The sequence below is a fragment of the Rhinopithecus bieti genome, unplaced genomic scaffold, assembly GCF_001698545.2.
Source record: "Rhinopithecus bieti isolate Rb0 unplaced genomic scaffold, ASM169854v2 scaffold_17701, whole genome shotgun sequence".
Classification (NCBI taxonomy): Eukaryota; Metazoa; Chordata; class Mammalia; order Primates; family Cercopithecidae; genus Rhinopithecus; species Rhinopithecus bieti.
Genome location: NW_016808868.1, coordinates 463,513 through 477,530, shown reverse-complemented (window position 1 = coordinate 477,530; position 14,018 = coordinate 463,513). Strand labels below are relative to the sequence as shown.

General features: G+C 39.6%; 1 protein-coding gene across 1 annotated transcript in view; it reads left to right on the top strand.

The window, feature by feature from the left end:
• The window catches only part of DMD (dystrophin), a 153,022-nt gene that overhangs the window by 34,424 nt on the left and 104,580 nt on the right, over positions 1-14,018 (top strand). Inside the window, exon 3 of the mRNA XM_017887669.1 lies at positions 8,782-8,856. Coding sequence (XP_017743158.1) covers positions 8,782-8,856 — 75 coding nt within the window. The remainder of the gene's footprint in view (positions 1-8,781; positions 8,857-14,018) is intronic.

Below are 14,018 nucleotides of genomic sequence, written 5' to 3'. Positions count from 1 at the left end.
TCAGAGCTTTTTTTAAAAAAAAAAAATTATTATAATTTTTTTTTTTTTTTTTTTTTTTTTTTTTTTTTTTTTAAAAAAAAGAGATTTTTTTTGGAGGGGGGGGAGTCAGCCTACAGCTCTCNNNACGGAAGGAATCGATATCCTGACCTCGTGATCCGCCCGTCTCGGCCTCCCAAAGTGCTGGGATTACAGGCTTGAGCCACCGCGCCCGGCCTTATAATTTTTTTTACATGTGCTGACCTATTACCCTGCTGTGTTCTTATAAGCCTGGCAAGCTCCCATCATCCTTCAAGTCTTTGCTTCAATGTCACCTTCTCCAAGAAGCCTCTCTGACCTATGTTTCCCTGTGCATACAGTCTCATCACTTCCTGTGTGTTTCCTTCACCATTTTACCACAGTACATATGAATATTTGTTTGCTTGTTTGTTTGAGATGGAGGGTTGCTCTTGTTGCCCAGGCTAGAGTGCAACGGTGCAATCTCAGCTCACTGCAGCCTCCACCTCCCAGGTTCAAGTGATTCTCCTGCCTCAGCCTCCCAAGTAGTAGCTGGGATTACAGGTGCCTGCAGCCACACCTAGCAAATTTTTTGTATTTTTAGTAGAGACGGGATTTCGCCATGTTGGCCAGGCTGCTCTCGAACTCCTGACCTCAGGTGACCTGCCTGCCGTGGCCTCCCAAAGGCTGAGATTACAGGCGTGAGCCACTGTGCCTGGCCTACATATGAATATTTGATTATTATCCATCTCCTTCTTTACACTGCAAACTCAATAAAGGCAGAGATTTATTTTGGTTACCAGTGTGTTCCATGTTCTTGGCTTATAGTACATGCTCAATAAATATTGAAAGGATAGATGAAAGGATTATGGATAGATGAATGTGTTTTAAAAAGTTATAAAACAGTTCTGCCTAAAGAGTCTTTTTAAATCATTAGTATTATTTCAAATACATATTTAAATACACATATATGTTAGAAATATATAAAATATGTATTTAAATATGTCATTTGTACTATTTTAAATGTATTTAAAATGATATATATTAAAATAATACTAATGATTTTAAAAGATTAGGCAAAACTGCTTTGTAGCTTTTAGAAGGCATTCATTTATCCTTATGGATCCATAATTATTATGGATTGTATATTTTATATATAATAAAAGTTATGGGAATTAGAGCTCCGATCCTTCCGCTCTTGAAGCTTGATGTAAAGGAACATGGCACAGTGGTGCCTATATGAGTCAGCCCTCCATTATCTGGGGGAGAATTCAGGCCCCAGAAGTGGTACTTAAGATACACAGTTCTCCCCCAAAAAACTTTATATCGGCCGTTTGTTACGGAAAGTGCTTTCTCAACAAATCTTTTACCAGAGCAGCTAACAATGAGCAAAACTAATTTGAATTTCAACTCTGCCATTATTATAGTGTTGCTAAGAAGTAGTGAGATTCTGCTGAGGAAGGCCAAGCAAGAGGAGGGAGCCAGAAATGCCTTAAACAGTCCACAGCCAGGATTTTGTGCTGTCTTTTATTTCACAGTTGAACTTCTCAATATTTTTGGTTCATAACCTTTTTCTCTTTTCCTCAATTCTGAGTCTTCCACATTTGTCCCATACTAGGTACTTTATTGCTTCTCTCCTTCTTCTGCCCCCCCCACCCCCCCCGAGATGGAGTCTTGCTCTGTCGCCAAGGCTGGAGTGCAGTGGTGCCATCTCAGCTCAGTACAGCCTCCACCTCCTGGGTTCAAGCAATTATCCTGCTTCAGCCTCCTGAGTAGCTAGGATTACAGGCGTGCACCACCACGCCCGGCTAATTTTTTTGTATTTTTAGTAGAGACAGGGTTTCACCATATTGGCCAGGCTGATCTCAAACTTCTGACCTCATGATCCAGCCGCCTCAGCCTCCAAAAGTGCTGGGATTACAGGCGTGAGCCACCGCACCTGGCCCTCTCCTTCATTTCTTAGAAGAATTTCAGAAAGTCATTGGTGACAAATAAGTAAAACCATTTCACATCTGGAAACATAACTTGATAGTAATTATAAATTCATAGACTGTACTTTCTGTACTTCATCCAAATATGAATGCATAATTCCTGTTTATCTGTGTACAGGTTTATTTTCCCCCCATTTATGTAAAGCTCTATGTTGATGATGAGGTTTTTACGAGTTTAGATTTTAAGAGGCCTCAAATATATCTTAAAAAATTACAGACCAAGTATGATGTGTTAGTGTTTCTCTTCTCTCAGCTAATTCTTTAAAGCTATGTTCCAGAATTTCTGGTCTGTTCTTGAAGAGCTCCCAATAATTCTAGACTTCTGAAGCCTGGATATTTTGGCTTAATTTGCTTTCAAGACAGACTTGATTTAAATTACTCAATTTATCTCAAGTCTCATTAAGATCCATGGTTCTTGTCTGTTCTAGTGAGTTTGAGCTGGCAAGAATAATACTTGTCATGTGAAAAGTCCGTTAGAATCCTTTGGAGGAGTGAGACTGGAAAATTGGAGACATATTATTATATTTTAAAATATGCCACCTTTCTATAATAGGAGTATGTGGGGAGACTGCCTTGTTTTGGCTTCTTGGGAAAATTTGGAAAATTAGTAAAATAGGCAGGCAGTAGTAGTTTAATGCATATTGTATGCCAAACACTGAATTTAGAACAATACTCCCCCAAAAGCATATGTGCTCTAAATTTTATTTTTCACTTATCACCTGGGAGATTTGGATTAAATTTCTTCTGGGAAATAGAGTTGGTATGAAGAAACAAAGACCACTATACCAATTTATGTGTTGGAATAATCATTAGCCATACAGCTCTTTCCACTCATAAAGTTAATGAGGTCATTATTATTCTTTCTAGCTAATAGATAGGCATATTGAAACCTCAGGCCTTTCCAAAAAGTCTCCACAAGCCATTGGAAAGATAAACTAAAACACTCCTTGTTTTAAATTCTAGACCTCAGTTCAGTCAGAGATAGTAGGATTTTTATAGTATTATTAAAAGACAGAAACCAGCTATAAAATTGAAATGAAGGGACTTAATGTTTTCTTTCTGTAATATCTTTGGAATGCTTCCATGGCTTTAAAATGCTGATGTGTTTCTCGCTATTTTTTCAAAAGCATGTAACATGTAGATTTGTGATGCAAACTTGATCAGTTGTTCCTCTTTTCTGGTGAATTTTGACACCTGCTACTTTTACACAGAGTAAAAGTGAAAGTCATAAAACAGAAATACTTACCAAAGTCAAGAAAAATGCATAGAGTAAACAAAGGGGCAAGAGAAGCCTATTACTTGTTTCATGTTTCAAAATAAAAGATGAATGGGCTATCACTTCAGTAGTTGGAAATTCAACGTGAGAAGGTAGGTGGTTTGATGTTTGCCCTTGTTCCTTACGTTTCTAGATTTCTTTATTTATAGGCTAGAACCAGCCCTAGATAAAATAATACAAGTTATGAAGAGAAATGTACAGTTCAGCATTTTTACCCTTCTGAGGTGCGCTTTCTCCCAGCTGCCATGGAAACATGGCGTAACTGGTTTCTTGGATAGTCTCACTCCTCTTGAGTTCCGGCTGTGAGAGCTAGTGAGCTCATTACAACTTGGATCAGAGTCCTGGAAAGTAAGCTCCCAGGGAAAGTGGAGGCCAGTCTCTCATGGGGCACGGGAATAGGGGGCTTCAGCTTTATTAAACTGCATACATACTTTCACTACACAGTCATCCCAACTTTTAGCTCAGGACAGTGTCACATTGTTCACAGCTGTATTGCATCTTGAGGTTTCTGTATGCATCCTACACACTTTCATAAGGCAGGGACTTATCTCTTCCAGCTGTAAACCAGAGGGAGTGGTGCTGCAGACTCCTAGCAACACATGCGGACTCAAACAACACAGGCAGTTAACTCTCTTGAGTAGTAGACTTTAAGGGCACCAGAACTCCGTCGCAGTTCACTGACAGTTACCAGATATACATTTATATGGCTTCGGTAGCATTGTGATGGAAACTAAACATTTTCCCTGCTACTTTCTTCTGGTGTGCCTAAATCACTGTTTGAGAATGGATTGGACTTTGGTGCATAGAAAACTGGTGGCAGAAGGCTTATTCACTGCAGTGGGTTGGGGGTAGGCTGAAAAGATGTCAGGGAGGATTAACTAGAGGCAGAATGTGTCATAGTTAGAAGTATTTAGAAGGAAGGAAAGTTTGAACTGCTTTAGGGAAACTGAGAGCACTGCTAGAGCAGGAACCTTCCAGATGCTTGTCTCTGATACTATTCCACACTAATATTCATGCCCTGAAAGAATCAGATCATTCTTGCCTCTCCCACTTGGATCTCTAGCTACTGGAATTTGCCAATTCTTGATATGAACTCTAAGATTTGGATGGAGCTTGTGACCTCATTTAGACCATTTGTTCTGAATGCTGGATAGAACCAGGAAAATAGGAAAAGAGGGTAGAATTGGGGTCATAAGAGAGGAATTGTTCTATGAAAGAAGAAAGATGATAGGAAACTAGGCACATGAGTTAAGAGGCAGTGGAGAAGGAGGATTAGAAAGGGAAAAAAGAAGATAAACTTTGTGCCAGTATCTTCTACAAGATGTTTGGCTGGCACAAAACTAACACTCAATACTTTTGTATAAGTAAAGGAATGAAAGAAAATTTGGGATTGGATGCTTATCCCTTGGAAACTGCTACAGGCTGGTGTTAACGGGAAAGGGATCTGTATTTGACCAAAAGTGCATTTCCACGTCTCTACATTGCTTTTTATAAAGAGCCAAAGGGACTCAATTATGAGTGTGTGTAAGGGAACTCCACACTAGCAAGTATAGGAAAAATTCGATGGTACTGGTGAAGGATGTTGTACCAATCTGGAGGGGAGGACAGGAATTGGTTTCTCACGGATTAATGCCACAAGACAACTCATACCATGAGTTGGCTGAGACCACTTTAAAAAGCAAGCAATGATGACTGGGCAAAAGAGACAAAGGAAGAACCAGATGTTTTAGGGGAGAGAGAAAGAAGGACAATTAAAGGGACCCAACTAGATCTAGTTCTGCTCACCAAAGGACAGTCTCCAGGCAAACGTTAGTTATCTTCAAGAAGCAATCGGTATGTATAGCGTTTCAAGATACTCCAACATGCTTTAAATTTACTGAATACCTTTTACTGGTGTTCCTCATAAACAAGAGACTCACAGATATATCCCAGAGGGGAGATTTTGGTGTAATTGACTATAGTAGTTATTAAATAATCTATTAATAAAAGCCCACAAAATGGAAGATAGAAAGAAAAAAGACAACACAGGTTGGTGTACAGAATTTATACTTGAAGTTTAACAACATGGAACAAGAAACTTTATTAAAATTTGCATTTAAATCATTTCCAAATGAATCACCAGAGGCTCTTAGTAAAATATTGATTCTGTTTCCCAGATCTGGGTAGGGCCTGAGATTCTGCATTTCTCATAAGCTCCAAGCAGATACTGATGCTATTCTTCCTCAAATCACACTTTAACTAACAAGGACCCACATAGGTTCTCTGTAATAGGTGTTGGTAGTCATCCGTGGTTAGATGTAGGTGAGGGCTGCCCTCTTAACTACCTCTCGGCTGCCAGGTTATAATGAAAGCAAGTCTCAGAACAAGTTCTGTCACTTATGAGCATTTATTAGCCAGTGGGTACAAAACAATCTTACAGCCTATGCCAGAGACACAGTGAAGTCACAGTTCCGTCTTTTGGGGTGCTGGGTGTCAGAGGCTCACAATCTGCACAAGCCACAGTCCTCTATTAGAGTGGTTCTCAAAGTGTGGTCCCTGGACCAGCAGCATCAGCATCACCTGGAAACTTGCTAGAAATTCAGATTCCCAGGCCCTCCCCAGACCTACTGAATTAGAAAATCTGGAGGTGGGGTCTGGGAAATCTGCATCTCTAAACTATCCACTCCAGGTGATTCTGATGTTTGCTCAAGTTTGAGAACCATTGTTCTAGCAGCAAGATTCCCTCAACTGTCTAATTGAATTCTGACAACTAAGAATCCAGTGAACCACAGCTGGACATTTTGGAATTCAGCCTAGGGCACCATTTCTAAAGATGGAGAACCTACTGGATTCTTCTTAAACTGAATGTCAAGGCAGGGAATGTTTCTAAATGTTTCTCAACAATCCTCATATTTTACAAACCACTAATATCACTAACACAAGCCCGTCTAACATTAATTAGGATAATTAATGAAACCCCTGGTATAATAAGAGCTAAATATAACAATCACTTACAGTGGCTGCTTCTGGCTTGAGGCTTTTTGATTAATTTCTGGCCAACCACCCTTGGAGTTCATTCCTGATTAAGACAACTGACCACCCCTACAATGTAGCTTAAGCTAACACACACATACATCATAGCATACTGTTCATGTGAGTGTTTTTAAAGACTCTTAAAATTTACCTTTTGAGGGCATAAACACTACAACATGTTTTCATTTTAAGTGTACATGTTGGGTTTGACACATACATACATACACTCGTGCAACCACCGTGCCAATCAAGATATAACATTTCGATCACCTAGAAAACACCCTTGTGTACCTTTGAGGTCAGTTACCTACTCCCACCACACCCCAGGCTACCATCTGGCATAGTAGCTGAGTTTTGCCTGTTCTAGAAGTTGATATAAATGAAATCAAACAGTATGTACTGTTTTGTGCCTGGCTTCCTTTACCAGCTTAATGTTTTTCAGATCAGTTCACATTGTTGCATTATCAGTAGTTAGTTCCTTTTTATTGCACAGTAGTATCCCATTGAATGACTTTACCACAATTTGTTTATCCATTACCTTATTGGTTGGTTTCCAGTTTTTGACTATTATGAATAAAGCTGCTATGGACATTCATGTACACATCTTTTTGTGGACATACATTTTTATTCTGTACAAATATCTGGGAAAAGAATATTTGGGTCATAATATACATGTATGTTTAATTTCATAAAAAACTGCCTCACTGGTTTCCCAAAGTTGATGTACATTCCCAACAAGCAGTGTCTGAGAATTCCAGTCGCTCCATATCCTCACCAACATTTGGTATTCCAGTCTTTTAAACAAAATTGTATGCTGAATAGTTTAAATTATAAACATCATTTTCTTTCCCCTAGTTTAAATTCAGGCTTTTATGTTTGGTCTCTGCAATGGCCATAAAGCTGAAAATGTTGACCCAAGTGACTTGGATATGGATTGAATTATTGCCCTTTCCTAACACCTTGTTAGAATTGGTTTCGTAGGTGCCATTTGATTATGGCAGTTAGTCATGTATGTCAGTGTACTTTTTCTTTCTTTCTTTCTTTCGTTTATTGATTCATTCAGTTGGTCAATCGGCCCATGACCTGTATTAAAACAGCTTTTTCAGAGAGGAGTTGCATATTAAGTTGCTGGGAAAATGACAGAAGTAGGTGACAGAGTTCTTGTCTTCAAGGAGCTTTTGGAGCTGGGTTCCTGAAATAAATGTAGCCCAGTATCTATCAGGGCTTGTGCAGACTTGAGTAAGAACATCATCTAAATATAGCTTCCTCCTAGGTGACGTGAGTCAGGGCTTGATAGACCGGTGACTGCAGAAACCACAGTAACATATATTGTTGTTATTCTGTGCTGAACATTAGAATGATTGTACCTTAGAATATAGAGCCGAATGTTTATTTTAATTCTAATTATACTTTTAAATACATATCACACACATAGACACATATATTGTATAAAAAATACCCAAAATGTTAACAGTGCCTGTTTGAAAGATTTATATAAACTTTTTTTTGTAGAGATGGTATCTCAATGTGTTGCCCAAGCTAGTCTCAATCTCCTGGCCTCAAGCACTCCTCCCACCTTGGCCGTTCAAAGTGTTGGGATTACAGGCATGAGCCACTGAGTCCAGCCAGTTGTGCCTATTTTTGAGTTTATAGGCTTGTGGATGATTTCTTTGATTTTATATATATATGTATAAAATGTCTAAGTTACCCAAAGTGAGCATGTGTAACTTCTACAGTCAGAAAAAATGTTATATTGCCACTTGATTAAGGTCTTAGAGCTATTTAAATAATGTATTTCTTGTTCTCTTTGATCTTGTGCAGCAAAATTCACTACAGTAGATCCAGATTACTTTCTAGAAAAAAATAATGCCTGTCCATCTCTTTCCTCTTGGAAACAGGACTACATGAATGCCCTTCAGGCTATACCACTATAGTCGTCACAGAACTTAGCCTTCCTGAGTGTCAAAGGGCANAGTTGTGCCTATTTTTGAGTTTATAGGCTTGTGGATGATTTCTTTGATTTTATATATATATGTATAAAATGTCTAAGTTACCCAAAGTGAGCATGTGTAACTTCTACAGTCAGAAAAAATGTTATATTGCCACTTGATTAAGGTCTTAGAGCTATTTAAATAATGTATTTCTTGTTCTCTTTGATCTTGTGCAGCAAAAATTCACTACAGTAGATCCAGATTACTTTCTAGAAAAAAATAATGCCTGTCCATCTCTTTCCTCTTGGAAACAGGACTACATGAATGCCCTTCAGGCTATACCACTATAGTCTTCACAGAACTTAGCCTTCCTGAGTGTCAAAGGGCAAAAGGAATTATTTTTTCTTTTCCCACATTAACAGAATTTTCACCTCCGAAAGCTTGGTGCATACACACAGTATTTTTTCTAGGCTATTTTTGTGGTGGTTGTAGTTATTGGCAAATCACTGTGGGGGGTGGGGAGTTGTCTATGTTTTCTGATGGAATAACAAATGATCTTTGTTTTCCCCCTTTTCAGCTGACCTGAATAATGTCAGGTTCTCAGCTTATAGGACTGCCATGAAACTCCGAAGACTGCAGAAGGCCCTTTGCTGTAAGTATTGGCCAGTACTTGAAGAGCTTGATACTGTCTTTGCTTAGAATAAAAAGTAGGTTGGGTACATTTTTACTTAGGGGAGAAATAGCTGTCACAATTCCTGTTACAACATAGAATTCATTCTTTAATGCATCCTTGGCCTGGAGTTTGCCTAGAATGTTTTGTTTTATTTTTAGAATCATTCCTGTCACCATTCCTCAGCTACTGATGTTGAATTAGGATATTGATAATTTTTATTTTCCAACTACTGGCATTGGCATCCATAATTACCTTTGTGAAACTTGCACTATCTCTCCTTGTTCTACCTTTGTTTTTTTTTTCTTTTTACAAAATGTACTTAGTATTAGAAGACTGTGACTATCTGATCCAAACCAAAGTTCATAGATGTGTGTGGTTTATTAGCTTGCATGCCAACGTGCAGATGAATGATGTGGTAGAGGAACAATGACAGAATTGCTTTCCTCCTTTTTTATCATACATCTGTGGAAAAATCCTGAAGTGTTACACAGCTCTATCATGTCATCAGATAGTTTATGTACAACTCTACTGTTGTCCGAGGGTCTGTATGCATTGATGACATGCCCATGAAACAGGCACAGTTTCTTTTTTTTTTTTTTTGAGACGGAGTCTTGCTCTATTGCCCAGGCTGGAGTGCAGTGGAGTGGCACAATGTGGGCTCACTGCAACCTCCACCTCCTGGGTTCAAGCGATTCTCCTGCCTCAGCCTCCCAAGTAGCTGGGATTACAGGCATGCACCACCATGCCTGGCTAATTTTTGTATTTTTTAGTAGAGACGAAGTTTCACCATGTTGGTCAGGCTGGTCTCAAACTCCTGACCTCACGTGATTCACCTGCCTCAGCCAATCCCAAAGTGCTGGGATTACAGGCATGAGCCACTGTGCCCGGCCCAACAGGCACAGTTTCTACTCTGATGGCACTTACAGTCTAACAAGGGATAACCAGGATGTTCATAAAATTTGTAGACTTAAGCAAATATATGTATAATGTATTAAGAATGTCTACAGTTGGTTAAAAAAAAAAAGTGATTTTGTCTCTATTTCCAAGACCATTTATTTCAATGTCATATATTTAGTTGTGCAACAGTGGGATAATGGAGTACTATGTGAACAGCTAACTGTGTGGAATGAGATTCAGAGAATGTTTGTTTGAAGAGGTGATGTCTAAGCTAGGTAAGTCTAGAAGAGTAAGCAGCTCTCCCTCTAGGAAGAGTATTCTAGTCAGAAAGAAGAGCATGTACCGAAGGGCCCAGAGAAAGCATGACACATTCAGGAACTGAAAATATGTCAGTATGGCTAAAGTACAGAATTCCAGGGGGAAGATCTATTGTGAAATAATAGGCTGGAGAGAGAAGCAGGAAGCAGATTGTGCAAGGTTTTTAAAACCCAAGTTAAGGAATTTAGAGGTCAGGAGATTTGGCCTGGGAGTGATATAATCAGATTGTCACTTAGAAAGATGATTCTTGCTGTGGAACAGAGTATGGATTGGTGTGCTGTGGGAGTGACAGGAGAGAAACCTGTTGCAGTAATCTAAACCAGCAATGTTGTGACTTGAATTAGCAGAGTAGTAATGGAGATAAGTGGACAGAATTTAGAAATATTCAGGAAGTGGATTTGGCAGGCCTCAGTGATTCATTTTATGTGGTACAGGGGTGTCCAATCTTTTGGCTTCTCCGGGCCACACTGGAAGAAGAAGAATTGTCTTGGGCCACGCATAAAATACACTAACACTGATAGCTGATGAGCTAAAAAAAAAATCGCAAAAAAAAAAAATCTCCTAATGTTTTAGGAAAGTTTACTAATTCATTTGGGTCTCATTCAAAGCCGTCCTGGGCCGCATGTGGCCCACAGGCCACAGGTTGGACAAGCTTGATGTGGTGGGTGAAAGGGAGTCAAGGAAGACACTTAGGTGCTTGGCTTGGAGTATCAGGTGAATGGGGACTTGTCTGGTAAGGTTAGACACGGAGCTGTGGTGCTCAGGAGAAATATACAAACAATATTTAGGGATCATGAGCCTGTCGGTGCTGCTTGTAACCGTGGAGAGGATTGGATAGCTCCAGGAAAGTGTAGAGTGAGAAGGGAAGTTATTTAGGACACAGGATAAGCAACCTACAGAAGGGACTGCAAAGGAGTGGCCAGCAGGAAAGAAGGAAAATTCCAAGAGGTTATGATGCCACATACTCCATGGGAAGAAAGAAATAACCCGTCACCAGGGGCAGATGTTGCTGGGATGTCAGGATAAAGTTGTGGAAAGTGCCCATTGGATTTAGCAACAGGAACGTCCCTAGTAACCTTGGTGAGATTTTAGAGGCACAGTGGAAGTGGTGTGGTGAGTTCAAAAGTGAACCAAAAGTGGGGAATTAGAGATGGTATGAATGAATCTTGGAGAAATTTACTTATAAAGGGGAGAAGAGTGGGGTGGTAGCTAGTTGCAGGGGGCTGAAGAGTTAATGGAAATGTATGTACAGTCAAGTGTTGCTTAACAATGGGGATACGTTCTAAGAAATGTGTTGTTAGGCAATTTTGTTGTTGTGTCAATATAAGAGTGCACTACACAAACCTAGATGGTATAGCCTAGTACACACCTAGGCTGTATGGGATAGCCTATAGCTCCTAGGCTATACACCTGTACAGCATGTGACTGTTCTGAATACTGTAGGCAGTTGTAACACAATAGTAAGTATTGTATATCTAAACATAATTAAACATAGAAAAGATACAGTAAAAATATAGTATAATCTCATGGGCTCGCTGTCATATAGGCAGTCCATTGTTGACTGAGATGTCATTATGTGGCACAATATGTGTATATAAATATGTGCATGTGTGTATATATGTGTGTATGTGTGTATATATATATGTACAGTTGATCCTTGAACAACATGGGTTTGAACTGCTTGGGTCAACTTAAGTGGATTTTTTTCAATCAAATGCAGGCCAAAAATATAGTATTCCTGGGAATGTATTTATATCAGTATGAGAAGACAGGGTGAGATTACAATTATTGGCCCAAAAGGAGATGATAAATAACGTGAGTTCTCAGAAAATATGGGCAGGTAATCCCGAGCCCAAGGGAGGGAAGAGATACCTCTCTTCCGCTGTAATGGGTGGGGTCGAGGGAAGGATATGGGCAGGTCCACGTAACTAAGAAACCAGGTAGCAGCAAGGTGAGGGATGTCTTACTATAAAAGCTTCCGTTTTTTTGTATTTCGATTTTCCTGCAATGCAGTTAACAGCAGGAGATGATGAAATTGGGCTTATCTTTGTGGAGAATAAGGGAGACGGCAGTTGAAAACCAGGTCTGTGAACCCAGAGGCGGCTGAGTGTTTCACGGTAGCACCAGTCTGCAGGGGTGTGGTATTCCCCAGGCACACTTAGCAGTTAGGAGCCAGATGCTTTGTCCTGGGGTAGGCAGAGAACAGCTGGGCAAGAGAAGTGAGGATTTGGGCAAAAGAGTGATTAAAATGATACTGACAAGTCCCTGTTGGGTAGGAGAAGCTGTGAATGCACATGGAAACTGGTAATGAGGAGGTAGAGGGATGAAAAGGCTAACTCTTCAGGGAGGGAGGGGAAGAAATAGTAAAGGAACTGAAGGTCAAGAAGTTGTGGTTAGAGAGAATCATAGATGAACATTATTTCGAAGGTGGAACAGTTTCAGGTGATCAGATCTAGGGTATGGCTATTTGAGTAGGTGGCAGACGTAGAGTGGATGTGAATTTCCATGGAGGTGAAATAGCAGGTTAAGGAACTGAGAGGCTAGAGTGATGCATGAGTCCCCTGTGCCAATGTTGAAATCATGCAGAATTGTAGCGAAAACTGGGCAAAAGAGAAGGACCATGAACCCTGGCTGCCAGGTCTTCAGAAATAAAGGGGTTCGACCAGAGGATCTGCAGAGGCTAGCAATAAGATAGTCAAGGAGTCACCTGGCATATGGTTCTTACACGGAGATAGAGAAGAAATGCCTTAGAAGTGGAATTATTTGGAAAGAGAGACTAGGCCTTTTCCCTTCATCTTGGTATCCCCGATGCTTAGCACAAAACCTGGCACACAGCAGGGTTCAATATGTTTTCATGAAATGAATGCATGAATGAAAGTAAACCAAAGCTTCCATTTCCTTGTAGCCTGAAGTTAGCATTTTTCAGCTATATAGCTGCCAAGTTTAACTGGCGTTTAAAGGGCTTTCCAGGTCGAGGATTTCCTTAGGACCTGTTAATGCATCACAGCTGGGAAAAGTCGTTTGGGATGGGATTGAGTCAGGGGCTGAATAGAGAAAGTTGTCTTGCCTCTTTCTCTTCTCCCTGCCCCTGCCCCTGCCCTGCCCTGCCTGCCCCATCCCAGAGCTACTGTTTCCCTTTAACTAAAGGAGTAACTTAGGCCCCACTCGGGACTATTATGAAGTGGCTTATAGATCATTCCTGTGAGACCTACAAAAGTTCAAAAAGATAACCAGTTGTTCCAGTTTATACTATGAAAAAAAAAAAAAAAAAAAAAAAAAAAAAAAACAAAAATAGACCACAGATGGAAAACCTTATAACGACTGGTTCCTTTCTATAATGGTCCATTTTCACCCTGGATTTAGCACTATCAATTGTTTCCCATTCAAAAAATAATTCCATTCACATATTTTATTGTCTGTCATTTCAACTCTATATTTTCCAATAAACATTGGGAAAATGGGGAATTTAATAATATACAAAATTTCTTGTCCATTTGAGGTGATAACCTTGTAATAAAGGTAAGCTCTGAATGTAGAATCGTTTCTTGTAAATTTTCACTTTAAATCAATTTGAAATTCTCCTGCATTTCCTTTCGAGCTTGGCTTTTCTAATATGTGAAAAAATTCAAGTATGCCAACATTAAGTGTATTTCTAAAATTAAGTATGTAAGTCTCATTAATGCTAGGAGGGGTGCCATCATACCTGATAAGACTATAGAATGAAAGTCTCACCCAATCCTTTTATTCGAAAATATGTGTGGTCACATTACTTGCTTCAATATATGATTTAAGAATTTCTCTTAATTTTATATTCTGCTCAGATTTAGCTCCCAGGCTTTTGTCATTTCTAAGCCTGCAAAGCCATGATAAAGAGCTATAGTCTGTGGCACAGGCAAAATAAAACTTGCCCTGGCTAGCTTTCCCTA